Raw genomic sequence first — 19,694 nt, 5'->3', positions numbered from 1 at the left:
CTAAGCGTCATATGGTCACAGTTTACAGCACATCCTTCAGGAAGTTTTCACGTTAGCGTGCAAAGTTCCCTCTGAAGAAAGAAGTCAATGGTGTTTTAGCATTTGAGATACACTAGTATGTAGACAATGGCCATTATAACATGGGTGTAACAAGTGCATTCCAGAATTCAACCCCATTTATGATCCAATGGTTCTGTATTTGAAATATGACACGCCAATTTATATGTCAAAACAAACGAATTGTTGGGCAGGTCTAGTTCCAGGTCTAGTTGTACCAAGTATTGACTCACCACTTAGGATATTTCAGGTTGGTATTTTTTATACATAATTTTGTGTCCCCATAAAATGTTTCCCCTCAAAAACAGAGTATTGGTGTATACATCAAAGTAAAACAAAATGTAATTTTTAGGCACTGACAACGTAATGTGAAAAAAAGTTTAGGGGAACCGATTTTGTATAGGCACTGCAGTAACAGCACAAGGTTTTATTTAATTCATCAGATGGTTATAAGCATTAAAAAACGTATGCGTGCTACAAAGGGATGGGAAATTATGAATACTTCTAAAGTTGGTGTCTTGAAACCCAACTCAACAGCTCTCAAGATCATTGAGCTCTATTAAAATTGTGCATTCTGAAATATTACTATCACTACACACAGGGGTTGTCATGGCAATTGAGAAGTTATACTCATGGTGTAGAGAAGTAATCACTGAGCTTTTGAGGTGTTTTTGGTGGTGAACGTCCTGTCAAGATTGTTGAGTTCTGATTTTGTTCAAGCAGGTTCCCCGATACTCACAGTGCAGGATTTCTTCGGCTATCCTTCATACCTGCTCTGAGTCCATGTGTAATGTGTTTTATCAGTGGAAATTTAAGACTGGATATTCCAGGGTAACCTGCACACTAAGATTTAATAATGCAATTAACATGCATTTAAACTATTACCACCTATATATATTCTATATGTTTCAGAGTGTATTGCATAAGTTGGTAGTTACATTAAAATGTGGAATGTAATACAGTGCTGATGACACACTGAATGTTATAAAATATGTTCTGAATGTAAGGATATTTGCATACTTATGTGGTTTATCTAATGAATTATAACTAGTGTGATAAAGAAAAACACATTTTTGTTCCAGTCACACTAAATTTCTTTAGGTAGATATTTGAACTGAAGAAAACCGAACACTAGGATTCCGGAATTTCCTTCCGTGTTAAAAATGAGTTTCCAAAAAACCTTAATTAACACAGCTTAACATAGCTAACATTTACATAGCTTACAAGCTATGCGTTTCAAAACCTTTGTCTTGAAGCATAACTCAATATGGAACCATTGTAATTTTAATTTTATGGAAGGGGAAAAAAAAAACAGAAACATCAGAACAGTCTTAAGAACTGTACAAATGTTTAATATCAAACCTTAAGTGTCCAGTCTCAGATCAGTGCGTAAAGCTTTACTTTATGAGAACTGGTATCTATTACAAAAAACCTCTACTGTAAACCAAAAGTCCAAGGGCTGATGTTTTTCTTAAGGCATTCAAAAGGTTTTCTTACAAGGCATGTAAATATCAGCATATTACATTACCGTCAATTATTTGCGATGTACAGTAAAACTAATTTACACTTAAAAAAATTATGTACAACAGTGAACTTTTGTTATTTACAAGACGAAGTGGGGCAGCAAACTGTACACAACAATATCAGGAAAACAAGGCGATGAAACAGTTCGCCTTTGCAAAATAATACAATGACACAAAAGAAAGAACACAGGAGTCAGTCAGTCAGTGTGAAATGTGTTCTGGAGTCCCTCACTGAAATCTGGATGCAATTTGTGTGGAAAGTTTAAAACTGGCAGCTGTTTGGTTTTTTAAATTGTGTTAAATTAGTTACTCTGCGCGCATTACTGAGACCAGTGCTTTGTGGTTTCAAGTATTTATTGATGGCTTCAAAGGTAAGCCACCTAGACTTAAAGGGATATATATACATACACTGTATTTCCATAAAAAAATGTACAGGTCGTTTAAGGTATATTTATCTTTCAGATAGAAAATTGTTTCTTGAAATAATAAATCGAGGGGGAGGGGTGACTAAATTCAGACAGTTTTCAGTCTTATCCAGAAAAAAATCAATTATAGTTCATGAACTATAGTGAGTTACTCAAAGTGCTTGCGTGAACACTATGGGCATATCTATACATACCTGTATATAAAAATATATATTAACCTGTATTCAAAGGTAAGGATAACTCAGCTGTTGAAACCATAAGCTTCTGTGCTCTTGAGACAATTGACAGTCTGTTGCCTTCTGAGACAGTATCCACCAGATTTTATTTCACTTCAGCTCATCATGTGAGAAAGAGGGAACAGGCGAATAAACTGATGATGCTAAACATCTTGCAAATGTCATATGTACTAGTGACACTTAGCACGTGAGATTTGAAACAATGAGGGTCCTTTAGATCTGTAACATGTATTGAGAGTGATCTGTACCTTGGTATCAAAATGTTAAGAAATGCACTCCCCCACACCCCCCCTCCAAAAGAGAAGATCTTCTATCAGGGATGGGCTATTCTGATCCTGGAGGGTCAAGGTGTTGGCTGGTTTTCATTCTCAATGACTTAGACTGGTCCAGTTAAGCCAATGTGCAGCTCATTAACAGCTTCTCCCAGTTTCTCAGGTGCTGTAGCTTAGCAGAGAAGAAAACTGCAGACATCCCTCCAGGACCAAGGCTGTCCATCCCTGCTCTTCCTCCATTCCAGCCTTGTGCTCGGAAGATGCAAATAAGGAACAACACTGAAATACTTCACATTAAAACAAACGCCCAGATAGCCTTCCGGGCCAAGCCGTGTGCTTTGTGCAGAAGCTCCGCAGTCCCGTTGTTGTTACTGCTTTTCCGCGTGATCCTCCTTCACCTCGATCACAGTGGTCTCTTCGGTCTGCGTGACCGCCGTCTCGATGGTGCTGGTGGGCACGGCCACTATGGTCCCTCCCGCTGCGGCCATGTTCTGGAGGGTGGCGCCCAGGGCCGGCAGCGTGAGCAGCTGGAAGGGGCTGACCACCTTGACGATGGTGCTGCCGTCCTGGATGGCGGCCGTGCTGAGGACAGTCAGGTTGGAGGCGTCGGGCTGGATCTCCACCGTGTTGGGGATGGTGGCGCCCGGCGACGCCAGCACTGTGTAGCCTCCCAGGAGCGGCGAGTTCGTGGTGGCGAAGGTGGCAGGCTGCTGGGAGGAGTTGCTGATGCCGGAGCCCTGGATGGCCGACATCACTTTGCTCAGCGAGAGGTTGGTCAGCTGGGTGACGGGCAGCCCGGAGGCCAGCGTGATCTGCGCCGGCTGGCTGGACACGTGGGTGGCCACAGACGCTGGGCCTGAGGTGGCGCGCGTCAGCCGGGGTCGCTTGGGTGCCGGCGGGTTCGAGACTGGCGTTAGCGTCATTAAAACGTTGTTCAGGTGCTGAGATTTGCTCTTCAGCTCTTTGGCTCTCTTGCGGTGCTCATCACATTGTTGCTCCAGTGCTGCAGTAAGAAAAAGCAAGGAGCAGTCAGTTACTAAGATAGAGTGACTTACCAATCACCCATTTCTTCTAAACTGAGCATCCAAAGAAGGTTGGCACTCATAACAGCCAGCCTGCCATCAGTCACTATGAGTGGAGTTCTGTAGCAGCTAGATGCTCCTGCCCAGACCGTAACCCTTGCATCGCCTCATCAATCTTGAAGGACTGTGTTCAGGTGTAATGTCTTGCCAAATTCCAATTGGCCAGTTGTAAACATGCCTGACGCCAAACAACAGCGATCCAACTTAGCGCGATCTGATATTTTGTAATGTAGAGTTCTTTTTGGAGGCATAAAGGGAGAATACTCTCGTTCCATCCTTCCTGGCATTTTTCGGAAAAGTGAAAATGGGAACAATAGGAGAGGAAGAGGAACTGCAGTGACCGTGCAAGTGGAACCTCTGAGGAATTGGGCGGGTTTCTGGGACTGTCCAGGCTTCACCGGAAAGGGACCAGTGGTACATCACAGGAGCCTGGAGGAGTCCCGCAAGCCAATAAAAGTGTGCTCTTAAGCTCGTGATGCACTATCTCTGAGTTACATTGTGTGGACTGGGGATCGTGATTCACCACACATATCAAGAGAACAGTGTCTTGGTGTCACTGGTAAACAGGGCATATTCATTCCTTTCTGCATTTTTCTACCTTGATTTTAATCAGGCTTGACATTTAATAGCTTACTGTTGAGTGCCAACAGGAACTAAGTTAATCAGGGGATAAAATGTTTATGCAATGTTTCCAAAAACATTTACTCGCTCTTCAAAATTCTAACTATTCTGTGCATGCATACCTACGGTGATAAGTTTTCTTTCAGTATTCTTTCTCAGTGGGAAACTGTTTCTTTTCACAACAGCAGGAAACTGCTGCACTAACCAATACATTTCCTTACTTGAAATGCAGAAAAAACTACACTCTGCTTAAACTGAGTTTCCGAGTCATTTTTTAAAGGGACAGAAACAGGTGTACCTCCTTTCAACCAGAGACAGGAACGCTGCCAAGAAATATCTGACTTGCATGGATATTTAAATAGTACACAAAAACATAACCCCAAAAATCTCTTTCAAACTCCAAGATCTACTCATTTGCGTTTAAATAATCTAGAGAAGCGCTAACCAATCCATACACTGATATACGATTTTTTTTCAGCCCTTATATGCTGCAGTCTCACTGTACGAAGATATGGAAGGAAAAGATATTGGGGAACCTGGTAGTCAAGAAAGCTTCAGGTCACTATTCTGTCATGGGCTTTCCACTCACCTACTAAGCTGCGCGTGTACTGCTCTCTGTATCGATCCATTTGGCTCTTGTGACTTGCCAGGACCTTCTTCACCAGGTCCAGCATGCCGAAGTTTTGCACTATATTGTTCAACAGGACAGCATCTGTAAAACATTTGCCCCGAAACCGGTTAATCAGAACAAACCCAGAGCCGCCTGTTGGTTTATTTTGGTTTACAACTCATTCGCTCCTGCCACACAGGCCAACCGCCTGAGGCTGCGTTTTTGCGGTCTCGTCGCGCATCGGCCGGGGTTGTGGGCACTAACCGGTGACCTGTAGGGGCGGCTGCTGAATTCGGTCTTGTAGTCCCTTCAGGGTTTCTTTCACCTCCTTCTGGAACTCTTCGACCACCTCCTCCAGCAGCCCCGCGTCCTTCAGCCCACGCCAGAAAGCTACCGTATCCTCTAGAAATGGAGACGTAGAAAGACTTTAGGTTTTCCCGGTTCAGTCCTGCAGCAGAACACCACTGACACTAGGCCACAGCATCCACATTCTTTAAATCCCACCTCTAGCACTCCCACTCCTGTCTAAAGGCACAATGTAAACCTCTATAGTGCTGTAGTGGAGTTATACAAGGGCAACATAAGGTCACTTCCACTGACCTCCAATTGTCGTCACCCACTCGGTACTGTCCTCTGAGGCTTCCACTGTGAAGGTGGCTGGAGAGCCGTTTACTGCAAAAACACATTCTCGCACGGTTAAGGCATGGAAACAAAACAAATAGCTTTACAAAATGACGATGTGACATCATGTAGGTACTTTGTATGTGCATGCCTTGAAACCAGAACATTTGTACACCCTTCAACCATCCTTCCATTTCCTAGCCAACTCATCCAATTCACACACACAGAGACATAGAGACACACAGAGGGACACACACATAAAACACACAGAGACACACACACAGAAATGCACCAGGGCCAGTTTTCCCAGAATCTAGCTAACCTAACAATATCTCTTTGGATTGTGGGAGGAAACCGGACCACCCAGAGGAAACTCACTTGAACACAGGGAGAACATACAAACTCCACACAGACAGAAGCCCACGCCCAGAGCTGAACCCAGAGCCCTAGTGCTGTGAGATATTAATGCTAACTACTGCACCACCGTGCCACCCTACACTGTCCATATATCTAAATAACTGTGTGACACATGGAACAGGGTTCATGTTTATAGTCACAACTGCCCTGAAGCGCTCTCGTGTTTGTTTGAACTGGGCGGCTCCAGCGCACTGGCAGGTGGCTGTACGTGCAGCTAGAATCACAACAGCGTCTCGAGCCAATGTGTACAATAAGGCTCTGAAGCCCCTTCTTCTAAACACACTAGATAGTCTCTATGCATACTACAAATGTGGTGTCTAAACTATTACAACAGCAAATGTCTGGAACCTGAAATGCTATCTGTAGAGAGAAAAAAAAATGTAGTAAACGTCTTCTGCTTTGATCCAGAAGGCCTCATAAATTTCTGGCTGCGCCGCATACTAATTCAAGCAGTTCGGCTGTGCAAATTGAGCACACACCTACCCCGATTCAGTTTACTAGAAGCACTGATCGGGGCGTGCTTACTGTCTTGCCTCTGTGCGAGTCACAGTAAAATAAAAACAGCTTTTACTTAATAAAAGGTGCCGTGCACATCATTAGAGCCGATAAATAGACGCGGTTCTCTGCACGAGTTTCTTGCGGCACCAGACAAACGCGACCCATTCCTCCATTTTTTTCCCCCCACAGACACCTCATCGACCCACACAAAGCCCCGCGGCTCCACTTCAAACTGGGCCAGCGGGTTGGTCAAGGCGCGGCTTGCGGAAGGCGCGGCCGACTGGATGTCGGGTACCGTCGGCTGACGCGGGGGTGATGGGGATGAATTCGGTGGACTGCTGGCTGCTGAACGAGGCCCTGTTGCCCACGAGGTCGATTTTCGTGCTGCGGCAGGTGTTGGAACAGACCTTGGAGTGCTGGTAGAAGTCCAGCTCTCCGGAGTCCATGATCTTCCTGGATTACAGACGAAAGGTCACAACCTTGTGAGGAGCTGAATGAACCCCCCCCCCCCCAATCAAACCACATCGATCTAAAACAGAGACATTATAATTAACACAGACTAACAGCTAATACATAAACAGAGTGATTAACACCTTTAACATTCAATACTACAGAGCAGAATGCTGGCATGTTCCCTCTTTAGACCTACACCAGTGTAGTTCAATTACTGCAAAATATTTAAAGACTCTGTAAACACTCTTGGAATGAAAACAACCTTTATAAAATGTTCTCCATAGGGACAATATGCCTTTCAGGCCACCTTGTGCAGACTAAATTAATGCAATCCTACAATGATTTAGATGAAATAAATTGTGCTGAAGTAGTATTTTAAGATCACTTTATTGGCCATACACAATTTCTTGTATTAGGACTTGGTCTTTTCGCATACCCCAGCTTGCTCTCCATGAGACACACAGACAGGGAGAGACGCTTGGGGTCAGAGCGCAGGGGCAGCCATTTATACGGCGCCCCTGGAGCCGTTGGGGTTAAGGGCCTTGCTCAGGGGCCCAACAGAGTAGGATTCCTCTGCCGGCCGCAGGATACGAACCAACAACCTTCCAGCCACAGGCGCAGATCCTTAGCCACAGAGCCACCACACCGCACCAATATTATAACTTATACTGCCATAATACTTTATAAAAGAATTGGAGAAAAAAAAACATAATTTTAGCTTTTGCATTTTTAAAGAGCAAGCAGTTTTGCTCCAACTTTAGAAATCAAGGCCAAGGCAGTAAGAAAATCTCCCAGCACAGTACTTTACATTGTACTTAAACTGGTTTATCACCCAGGACAGCTCTATCCAAACCTCCTTAATGAAGTAATAATTCTTTTCTTTCACAAACATCTGTTTAACTCAACTATTGATCACTTTAATCTTCCCAGCTCCCTAATCATTCCTTTAAGCAGTCCCAAGTGGGAAATAACAATAAACACATTATAAAGAGAAAGTGTTCAGCCCATCAAGTTCAGCTTACAAATGTTACACCCGTGCTATAATATGAATATTTAAAACAAGTATATACTGAGCATCAAAAGAGATCACTTATAGCTGCAACAAAAAGTCATAGTTAGGAAGATGAGTCTTTCTTTTGCAGGTGCAGTTGACACTTAATTGAATGGACATGGCTAAGGTAAACTCGTTTTGCTCATTAACATTTGTCACAAACAGAGCTGATCAGCAGGGAGTCTGTGTGTGTGTGTGTGTGTGTGTGTGTGTGTGTGTGTGTGTGTGTGTGTGTGTGTGATTGAAAGCAATACAAGCTGTATATCTGTGATGCGTGCTTTGCACCAGGTTGCAGCTGCTGTCTGGTTGGATTCTCTCCCATTCTGGACGAGCACCTGCCTGTTCACGGGTCTCTGGGCCGCAGATGCTACCTGTCAGCCCAGCTTACTCCACCAAGTGCGATGTCACATTCTCATCTTGCAGGAGAGAAGTGGGGCGTTGTCACATGAAGACTGAAATAGCCAGCAGCCATATAGCTCATAGCTGGCAGCCCCACTGGAGCTCAGCAGGTATGAGTCTGGTCAGTACCTGGATGGGAGACCTCCTGGGAAAAACTAAGGTTGCTGCTGGAAGAGGTGTTAGTGGGGCCAGCTCACCCTGTGGTCTGTGTGGGTCCTAATGCCCCAGTATAGTGAGGGGGACACTATACTGTAAAATAGGTGCCGTTCTTCAGATGAGATGCAAAACTGAAGTCCTGACTCTCTGTGGTCATTAAAAATCCCAGGGCATTTCTCAAAAAGAGTAGGGGTGTTACCCCGGTGTCCTGCCCAAATTTCCCCCTGGCCTTTACTGATCATGACCTTCTAATCATCCCCATCTCTGAACTGGCTTCATTACTCTGTTCTCCTCCCCACTGAGAGCTGCTGTGTGGTGAGAGTACTGGAGCACTATTTCTGCCGTCACATCATCCAGGTGGGGCTGCACACTGGTGGTGGTGGAGGGGAGTCCCCGTTACCTGTAAAGCGCCTGTGATGCACTCATTGATGTCCAGCAGGGTCATGGACATGACACGAAAACCTGACTCATCACCAGAGTCACTAAACAAGAGTTGGCTTTGCTTTTGGCAACACCGGCGGCACCAAGGTGCAGTTCTCTTGATAAGCGGGACATATTGGTTTCTTTCTGCATTTCTGTTTCCCGACTTTCACCAGACCTGACCTTCAAAAGGTGAAATCACCTCAGCACAAGTGTCCGATCAGCTCTCTCCTCGATAAAGTGCTTTAGCGCTTGCGCAACAGCCAAAGTCACGCGTTTTTTTAAAAAAACGTACCTTAACATGATGCCGTTCAAACGAATCGCTCTCTTCCAGTCTTTCAATGTTGACTTCCCCGCCAAATGGACAAACTCTTTAGGACTGATTAGGTGTTCATTATACTGGGGAAAAACAAAATATACACAAATGTTTATTAAATTGTCCTTGCTTTGTTGCGTAATTCTGTTGTTACAAAGCAGTACAATGGTTATCTTATAAAGCAGCCCATTCTTCAGGGTACATGATACAGCAAAGCTAAAACTCATGTATTTGAATGAAGCATGGATTATCACTTTTTTGGAAATGTCAGTTTGAGATTTGAGCTTTTTTTTTTTCATCACCTCAGCTTTACTTCCATATAGCACACAGCAGCACAAGACACATGAGCACTCAGCCATCTGCTCAGATTAGGTTAGGAAATGAAGCCAGCTAATACGAAGTGAACAGAAACACTGCTGTTGATAATTTACAAGAAGTAAGAATGTAAAAAAGGTGCATTAACTTCACGTTAATTCTGCTGCAATCTGTTAATCAGAGAAACTCATTAAAGACAATTTAGTGTTACACTACCTTCCCCTTTTTTCATTTAAAACGGTTTTGCTTTTTTCCATTTTTCTTAACAATTGATCTACTTCAATGAGGCTGCTTCTGAACTGTTTTAAATATGCACAGAATTAGTTTTGAAGAAACAAGCAAATCCAATCCCCCCTGAAGACACATAATAATAAAAAATATAGTTGGTGACATACATCATTCTTTCAAGAAAAAGCTTAATGACCAACTTTGCATTCAGGAGAATGGGCAACATATTTCGGTGACATTTAGTTTTGCATTTAATTACCACAGAAATCAATGAGTCTTCAGCAGCAGATCTCTCACATTCTTAGCCTGACTGGCTGGAAGCTGGACAGAACAGACTCACCTGCACACACTTGATATTAATTCCAGGACAAACAAATTTCTTCCAGATGAGGTTGGCCTTGCTCTCTCCACACGTTATGGGGTAGATAATTTCCGGCTCCACATTTTCCACTTCTTCTGATAACTTCACAGCTAATAAGAGTTCAAAAGCAGAAAACACCATATACTAATACCTTTAGAACACACATGACTTTCAGCAATCAAATGTTCAGTGACAGAGTCATTATGATCCGTAAAAAACCTCTTCAAGTGACGATTAATAAAACCAGGAATATTAAAAGAGCTGGGATTGCAGTTAATAATATATTTACTTTTTAATTTTGAGGAAGTGTTTTATAATATTTTAAATAAGAATAGCAAGTAGCATATTGTGTAGGGTCTTCAAACCGGACACAGAGGACATGCAATCCTTTATAAAACTTCTTGTAAACATATAATTTAATTATTGTCTCTAATTAAATGAAATGTGACAAATCAATTTTCGGATTTGATACGAAACAGTTTTCACTTAATAAAACAGTGTTGGGCCAAAGAAACCGCATTAATCAATTGTCAGACTTTATTTAATTTGCGTTTCCTTCCTCATTCAAAAAAGGTTTGTATTGTATTCTCCTATCGTACTGAAAACTGTTTATTCTTCTCCTTTTAGTCAGCAAAATTGGCTACATACAGTAATGAGCTATTTCTCACTAGGCCTATGCCTTTACAACGCTCATGGAAAAAATAGATTTATGCCTACAGAACGTATGTTTCCTAAGAAACACCTCCCTCACAATTTAAGACATTGCAATTATCATTTTTCTTTTCATTCAATTGATAGAATGTGTAAAACAGTTGATGGGGTCCTGGGAGTTTAAAGTTTGTTTTTCCGAAAAATGAAAAGAGCAAAACCTCTTGCACTGAATGATGGAAAATGAATTCACATGGGGTGATCTGGTCTCCTGGTACTAAAAAAGCCCCGCTCGCTAGCTGTGAGCCTAAACACACAATCACGCAATGATGCGTCTGAGCACTCCCACACACTTGACTCCTGTGAGTCTCAAACACACAGTCAAATGCGGCATCAGTGCTTGTTGTGTGGGTTATGCAAATCAGCCTTCTGCAACAGTGCTATGAAAAAAACAAAACAAAAGCAATGTAACACTCTGTGCGGCTGCCTGTGTTTCAGAACATACCTATCATGGCCTCTTTCTCCAGCAGAGGGGTGGCGGTGAAGGTGCCCGTCTCAGCCTGAGCTTCCAGGCTCTGTTCGGTGATATCTTCGCTGCCAGGCAAAGACAAATCAGACCGGTCAAAATCACAAACCACTTGGCTGTAAGCGAAAGCACAGCTTTAGGGAAACCCCTGCCTGTGAGTCTGATGAAGCCACAGGAGGACTAATGCCCCACGTCCAGGGCAGCTGTCTGAAACACATAGCTCACACCAAAATGTTCACGACATCCTGTCAAGAGGCTTAATTCCAGTACAGAGATGTGGGAGAGCCAATCCCGGGAAGCAACGGGCACAAGGTGGGATACGCCCTGGACCAATTCATCGCAGGGCCCACACAGACACAAACTCACCCCAGGGCCAGTTTTCTCAGATGTCAATTAACCCACCAGCATGTCTTCAGACTGTAGGAAGTAAATGAAGCACCTGGAGGAAACCCACATAAACAAACTCCTTATAGATGGCACCCCAAGAATTGAACCCAGGACCCTGGCACTGCAAGGCAACAATGCTAAGCAATGGTTTACTTCTTGTATTGAGATACATTTTCACGGGAAAGATCTTAGTAGAACCACACTGAGGTACTATGACAATGGAATACTACCTGTCTTCTAAGAAGCCATGTACCTTTACTGAAACACATGTTTTTGGGTTTGACAGTACACTTTCAATGCAGTGTGACCTTTTGAAATATAAAGCACAGCCATTGCACTAAACACTGCAAGGCTCTGAGTACAATGTTGTTTCTTCTTGATTTTCTGAACATTTTAGGATCTGTACATTTGGCTTGTTTCACATTTTGCCCAGCCCACTGGTAGTTCCCTGCTGTTTTCTGTCCTCTGACCCCCAGCAAGCTCATTACCAAAAACAACCATCAAAGCTTTCTGGAGAAGCACTTCAGCATCATCGCAATGTCAAGACACCTGCTCTCCCGCAAGTCTAAAGAAATGCATGTTGCCATTTGGTAGAAAAAACATGATATTACCTTCTAACAGCTCCCCATTTAATTTATTCAAAACCAGAAATTCCTATGAACAATGCAGGTTGAAAAACAAGAGTCTACATTGATTGTAACAGTCTGAACAAAAATCAACAACACCACACTGAGTCACACTGAGACCTGTAGGCATTTGTAAAGATTGGCTGATGAGCTAGAAAAAGACTGATTCACCTATATAACCGAATGTACTGCTGATGACAACACCAGACCTCCCCATACAGAAGACATCAAAAGATTTTAATGCTGACCATGGCACTGTTTCAGTGCTTTGCATCAGCTCTTCCGAATTCACATATGGCCTGTAGCCCTGATGACCAGATGTAGGAGAAACCAAAGAGGAATCTACAAGGGAAAAAGGTGTAAACTGGGAACAAGGTACCCAGAGAAGTCACGTTTCCTGCAGTGAAATATATTTAACAGCTTATCTAGTTGTAAGATCACCATTTCTCTTGTAAATAAACTGGGCAGTTTTCACCTGCAAACATTAAGCCCATGTAAACAAGGTAATTAATCTCAGACTTGATTAAGAACACAAATAAAAGGCTGGTGCTGGCACACACCAGCAGTGACTCACTGAATGGAGTGTGAGCTCTGAGGAACACAAGTTAAACTCAAACACGCCCAGTCCTGTACATACAGGTGAATATAGAAAAAAAGTACGTCTCCTACAGTACAAGTCTACATGTCAGGGACAGTAAAGGTAGCAGGTGAAAGACGACGGACCCCCGTAACCTTGAGTAAGCAGATTTTACTGAGATATTCAAAGCCGTGGAAGAGACTGACCCCAGATGACTGTTCCATCTAAAAGCAGACTCCTGCCAAGGCATATAACAATGCACATGACCACCAACAGCACGACACAAACTGATAAAGTCAATCAGCCTGTGGATGCTTCTCTACAGCCCTTTAAGACAAAGCCCTGCTACTAGTATTCTTCAATTAATATACTTCAAAAGAATGAGCAAAATGGTCGGATTGACTTTGTCTTGTTTTTAACCATTTACTCTAATTGTATTTTCTGGGGAAACACAATTCATGGGGTTATGTCTGGCATCTCCAGCACACTGCATTTAAGATTTATTTTTGTGTTTGTTATTGTTGTTACCATATGACCATTACACTACTAGTGTAACAAAACTTAAGGCAGTGAGTTTTTTTTAATGTCCTCACTGTTGCCTGAAAATTAATATTAAGAATGACAAAACTGTTGAAAGGTGATATAGGGAAAAGAGAACTCAACCAACATTTCTTAGTAGTAAAAAAGTAGAGTTATGAAAAATGTGGTTTTACTGAGATAATATCACACTTTTTCTAGCTAAAAGAGATCTATTGAATTTGTAGCTTTTGCGACCTCTATAACTCTTTAAAGTAAACTATCCTTGCTGGAAAATACCATATTTAAATTCAAAATATATGCTAAATCATAATCATTTTTGAGGTACATATTCTATTAGAAAAGAAAAATGACAGATTTGAAGATATACTGCATAAACGAAATAAGATATAATCATCATGCTGCTGTTTTTATTGCACTTGTAGTCACATATCTTGTCACCAGTGCTCTTTCGGTTTGAAATATTGCTATTCTGCCATAGAATTTGGAAGGAAAAAACAGATTAATTGAAATACTTTTCAGAGCTGAATGAGAGAAATGTCATTTCAAGTACACCTGTGCTGCTCCACTATAAGAGTCTACAACTTCATCAATGGGTTTCAGGTCCCTGTGCAATGCCAATATATTTCCCTTGTACCTTGTTTGTGTCCCTCTGCCCCGAGTAGCTTTTTTGAAAAACGCAGTAAGCACGCTAAATAGCAACTAATGTACAATCAACAACAGTGAATCATACAGAGGTACAGATGGCACAGAAATGTACATAATGAAAGCCATTAAAAACTATCGGAAACAATAGCATTTCTTGCATTTTTAATGCCTTTCCATATATAACACAATACAGAAAACAGGAGAAAAAAAATCAAGTAGCAAGATTGATAGAAATCAGCTTTTACTGTTCTCCACAGGAACAGACATTTGTAAGGCAAAACAATCTGTAACCAACACTGAAAATCATTCAGATTCCATATTATTTCAGACAATAAAAAAAGCTCACTCTGATTAATCAAATACTCATTCTGAGCCGCACTGCTTGAGCAATGCTGTATTAAGCAATGAATGACATGAACTGGGGAATATTAGTTCTGTACAAAACCAAGCTAAAATAGACGACTCTGTTCCGTGACACGCTGTGTGCGTGCGTCAGATACTTGCCTCTGCTGGGACAGCTCTGTCGTCACCAGCATGGTCTTCACCTCCTCCACAGCGGTGCCATCGGCCGCGGTGTCCGGCGTCGTCACGACGACCACCTCCTCCACGTGCACGCTGACCTCGGAGGACGCCATGGCCAGAGATCCGCTGTCAGCCGCGCCGCCAACTCTGGAGGAGGACATCAGAGGTCAAGGGTCAACCCTATTCGGACAGAGCAGTGTCCAATGAGATCTGCCTTGTGAGAAACGGGCTGTGGGGTACCAAAGAAAAAAGCCCCATATGCTTTATTAACTGCGGCATATGTTCCTAATTATAACAGAAGGTATAACAGGAATTCAGGAATAAGGTTGGATCCTAATCTCGCATACTTCCACTCACCTTGTATAGAAGCCTTGCACCCCGGATTTCCCATAGTGCATCTCTCTTGTACTCTTTCTGCTACTCCCTGGCTCATTCCTCACAATACAAACTGGGGGGTTTGGGCAGCTACAAGCTATGCCAAATAAACTCCCCATATCTTGTCTCTCTTGGATTTAGTAGGATCTCACCGAACTACTCCAAAAAATATCATGGAGATACCAGTTCAGCTACATAGCAGTGTTTCTAATAAAGGTATGGAGAAAAGAAATAAAATGAAGTTTTTTGTCAACATGTATAGTATAGCAAAAGCGGCTTATGACAATTAATGCATAACCTTGTTTCAGGCACAAGGTGACTAAAAGTGTGAAACTCTGAATAGGTTTTAATAAGAGGCCATCATTTACCATCTGTAGTGAATATTTTCTGTTGTTGCAGGACCCCAAGACCAATAGCTTCAGTAATTTAATACTGCAAGATTTGTTTGGGTCATTTGCCAAATATATGTAGATATTTCTCCCTGGTTGTCTATCGATGCCCTTTCTTTTTATTATGCAAACCACTGCTATCTGCTGATCAAGGGGCAGGCTGTTGATCTTTGTTCTCTCACATCCCAGTGTCACTGGAGTGTAATAATAGACTGGTTTCTTAAAAGCCCAAACTCAGGTTTTATTACACTGACCTAAGTACGACTGTGCACGTATCCTGGTGATGATATCAAACCGCAAGATTAGGAAGCCTTTGCTCACACAGCATTACTGCCCCCCTAGTAATCAGGTTTGTCACTATGAGACGTATTTTCCAGAGAATGGATAAACTGCTTAACGAAAAAACGGACTCGCCCAACATACGGCCTACTGACTTAATCAGCATTGCCTTTGAAGATGGCAACGTTTTGAAAGGCTTGGGCTGTGAAGGCCAAAACTCTCGGCCTTGAATTCGCAGGAGCTCTGCACAATCCCAGGCAAGGACACCCTGATAAATGCAGGGAAGGGAAAAACCTGAGGCACGGTAAGTAATAAAGACATCTGTTAGAATGCAGATCCTTGTGTAAACTGAACGAGCTATTGTGACTCAAATAAGGTGTACTTGCAGTGCCTGCTTCAGATTTTTGAGAATTGTTGGTATGATGGTGGACTGTCTCCCGGCTGAATAAAGCTGGCTCTGTTGAACGCCCTCACTGAAGCTTTCTGATTCCTGGATTGGATTCTAACAGTCTGCATGCATAAAAAGGTCATCTCAAAAATTAGCCATTAGAAATCCTTTTTTTCTGTATTGATTTTTTACAGGAAGACGACGTCAGACCCTACAAGACCAGCTCCGCAGGAGGAAAGAATAATGAAGCTCGGAGCACTTCTGCCAAGCTCTGAGCCAGGAGCGGCGCCGCTTCAGCACACAATTAGCCTGCTGGCTGATCCCGGGGGTAATTTATTCAGCCCGAGGTCAACAAAGAGGACTAGAAGAGTGCCAGGTCCCAGGGGTGTCTGGAGATGTGAGGACTGTCGCCAGCAGCAGGAGCCTACTGAGACTCTGCCTGAAATGTGCCACCAGGGCTCCACGCCAGGCGTGCGCACAAAAGAGGTGGGCAGCTCACAGCTGGTGCCACTGAGGGCTGTCTTGCAACTGTGCCCTCAATCCCTTTCAACACACAAGAACGGGGTGGCCTCTCTTTTGAGAGACAACACGTGTGCCTTTGGTCGTGGTACCACAAAGCTGTCATCTGCCCCAGAACTGTCAATGCCAATAAAAGACACTTAATAACTGTCAGGACAAAGATAATAATACTGTACAGGCTTTAAAGAGCAGATATTCCTGTTATACACAGGCAGTTTGTGCACAAATGGACAGCTGTCAGTATGTGGGTCCATAAGAGTTTGTGTAAAACAGTCCAATAAACTATACAGTGTCTAATGTGTGTGTTTTTTTTTCTGTGGCTCTGAAAAACAAGCATTGTCTTCCCAGAGAGACTGTGGTCTACATCCCAAAACGAATTCCCACTTTAAACATCTCTGAACGAAGGCGAAACATATTCAGGGGGCAGCTATGTACCGCACATTATTTGTCACATGTTGTGTGCGTGGGCCGCCTGTATTCCTGAATAACTACTAAAAGCACACCCCAGACATGAAATTAACGCTGATTTTTCTACTGCCTCCTCCTCCACCCCACAAGTCCCGGAGCCCAGGCTGGGTACAAAGCTCACCCGCCCCCCGTGTGCCAGGGCAGCGTCAAGGGAAGTGACGTCAGACCAAGCAGCTGCAGCCGCGCAGCAGAGCCGACGACACCAACAGCGTCCTCCGCCCCCGACTCCATTTCCCAGCAGCCCTCGCCGTTACTCAGTCACTTGAAACTGTATTTGAAAACAGGGGATGCGGCGGCAACGAACTCATTGACCGTCGCTCGATTGCGTTAGCGTTAAGCCCGTGGCTGGTGTCGGTTTTAGCAAATGTTAAAATCAGAGATCATGCCTTTGTGAGGGGGGGATGCTTTTCAACGTGGGACTGGTGCCGAGCTGAAAAACAATGTTCAAACGTGATTCACAGGCTGCGTTTTTTCTTTTTTTTTTTTACTTTTCAGTGCGTTATGTGCTACAGGGGATGTGAAGGGAAAAGCCAGCTCGTCGGAACAAAAGAGCGCATTCCTCAATTCATCGGGTTAAATTAAACGCTCGGGGAGACTGAAGGACTGAGCCCGGCAGCCCGTGTTTTTGCGCACTCCCGTGAAGTTGCTAGGGTAAATGCTATCGGGGTTGCGCAGCGGCACTCTTTTATGCCGCGGCGCGCACCCGCCGCGTTGCTAGGGCGAATGCCGCCGGGATCGCGCAGCGGTGGTTACGCCAGGCCGTACCGAAGGGCGCCGCGTTGACGCTCCGGAGTCGGCGGCGCGGTGGGCCGTATCGTCCGTACGGCAATCTCCGGGTGTGCGTCCTGACGCTCTGCCATCGAAACCACCCCCTCCCCCCCGACAAGCCCCTTACCAAGTGTCAAAAGCTTTCGGACGAAGCGCTTCTCTTACCTTCTGGGTTGGGAGACGGAGGCAACACCCGTTTTTGAGTTTCAATGGCAGGCAAGCGTGAGAAAAGGCTGCGTCTGTGCGGCAGCCTGTAAGCAGAAAGTGGTGACGCAGAGTGGAAAAGCAAGCAGGCGCGGGGGGCGGAGACTGCGCCTCCCGCGTCACCCGCTCTGTGGCCGCAGGGGGCCGCTGCTACAGCCGGGCTGCGGCGAGACAGCAGCGCCGACCCGGGCCCGCTACACAGGGAGCGCCCTGACCGCAGCGCCTCCGAGCGTGGGCTTCCTCGCAGAAGCGTAGCGCCGAGCTGCAGCACTCGCTGCCTCCATTACCGGAGGAAAACTTCCCATTCAGAGGTGTTTCTTTGTTGCACAACATGCTGCAGACCTTCAAATAAACAGTGATAATTGTTAATTGTTGATTTTTTTAAATGTGAAAGCTTGGATGTGTAGGGGGTCCTGTTTTCTAAAACACTGGTTCTTCCTGTTTCCCCATTAAGATTGATTTACATATTTCTTACACCTTTTTGTTCACCATAACTCACATGAAAATGTGTCTTATTACCAAGGGGTCTTTAGTAATGTAGACAGCCTTTTAAAGGGCCTATATCTTTAACATGACATTAATAAGAGTCTAAACTATACTGGCTGTAACATATTGCTAATACGTTTTTCATGAACCATAACAGTGTCGCATTTCCTTTGCAAATAAGTACTAATTGTTATCATTTTATTATAGGAACAGTCAAATCAGATAAGTCATAAAGCAAAGCTTTTCTCATTAGCCTGGTGAAAAGTATATTTTATAGATGGAAACTAGTTACCATACCTGTATAATTGTTTGATTATTGCATCATGTGAACTCAGATTGCATCAAATTGAATTTTAGGTGTCCTGTAAAGCTGAAAACATAACGCGATTGAATGAGTTAGGGATGCCAATGTAACTGGTGTGCGTTCATCTCCACACACGATTCCCACTGCCTCTGGAGCTGTCATGACAATCTGATCAAGGGCACACAAATAACACGTCTCTCCAGGACTGAACAAAGCTGTGCTGGTAATGACAATTTGAAGGAAACGTGTCTTTTAAAAAGATGTGAAGATCATACAGCCCCCGAGGGAGACAGGGTTAGATGACAGTTATCTGAGCGCTATGTGGCCTCAGTTTGTCGGACTGCAACAGAACAGATGGCCTCCAAGGCTGATGATGTGCCAGTGATCGCGAGGTCCAGCAGATGGCGTAACTGTGGAGTAACACAACAATCCGAAAAAAGCTTCTAGCATGACTGTAGCAAAAAAACCCTGAGATACAGAAATGCATGTTTTGCGAAAGGCAGGGGTGGGGCATTATGCAGGTAAGTGAAACAAGTTTACTAAATAAAATCTGGACAATATCTTGATTTAACTGCTTGTATGTCTTGCAGCCACCTCATCTACGTAGCCTGTTAGTGCATTAATTAATCAATTAATATAGAACTTAAGCCTAACTCAACATTATCTTTATTATAGTAGCCTTGTCACAGTGCAGGAACAAACCTCTACTTTGTCAACCTGGCCCATCGTTTTCCGCATCAGTACCCCAAATGGAAAAGCTGTTTTCCCAGGGTGCAGCAGTGAACACGTGACCTCCTGTCACGCACAGCTCCTGCCAGCTGTCTCAGCAGTGGCGTTTCTTCTTGGCTGTTTTCCTGACGCTCTCGGTCCTCTGAGGCTGTTGGTGTCTGGCGGCCTGGGATGCGTGGAAGTGTTTTTCCCTCAGAGATGGCGAGCTTGACGGTGTAAAACAGAAGTTTAACAACTGCGTCCGACTTCCCAC

At 43.9% G+C, this 19,694-nt stretch overlaps 1 protein-coding gene across 3 annotated transcripts; it reads right to left on the bottom strand.

Moving 5' to 3' along the window:
• Positions 1 to 1,388: 1,388 nt before the first annotated feature.
• Positions 1,389 to 18,070, bottom strand: gmeb2 (glucocorticoid modulatory element binding protein 2). 3 transcript variants are annotated; one of them, XM_088607730.1, is made up of 11 exons: positions 17,884 to 18,070; positions 17,072 to 17,218; positions 14,515 to 14,679; positions 11,215 to 11,303; positions 10,041 to 10,171; positions 9,137 to 9,240; positions 6,658 to 6,815; positions 5,427 to 5,498; positions 5,091 to 5,228; positions 4,806 to 4,928; positions 1,389 to 3,516 (listed from the first exon to the last, which is right to left on the bottom strand). In XM_088607730.1, exons 2-11 carry the CDS (start codon positions 17,179 to 17,181, stop codon positions 2,882 to 2,884), a joined length of 1,725 nt encoding a protein of 574 aa, XP_088463856.1. In that variant the 5' UTR covers positions 17,182 to 17,218; positions 17,884 to 18,070; the 3' UTR covers positions 1,389 to 2,881. The 3 variants fall into 3 exon arrangements, with proteins under 3 accessions (XP_088463856.1, XP_088463857.1, XP_088463858.1); XM_088607731.1 differs by lacking the exon at positions 17,072 to 17,218 and having other exon boundaries at positions 14,515 to 14,712; positions 17,884 to 18,069; XM_088607732.1 differs by lacking the exon at positions 17,072 to 17,218 and having other exon boundaries at positions 17,884 to 18,068.
• Between the last annotated feature and the right edge of the window lie 1,624 nt (positions 18,071 to 19,694).

This window comes from Lepisosteus platostomus, chromosome 15, assembly GCF_059453375.1.
Source record: "Lepisosteus platostomus isolate fLepPlt1 chromosome 15, fLepPlt1.hap1, whole genome shotgun sequence".
Lineage (NCBI taxonomy): Eukaryota > Metazoa > Chordata > Actinopteri > Semionotiformes > Lepisosteidae > Lepisosteus > Lepisosteus platostomus.
This window is presented reverse-complemented; position numbering and strand designations above follow the sequence as displayed.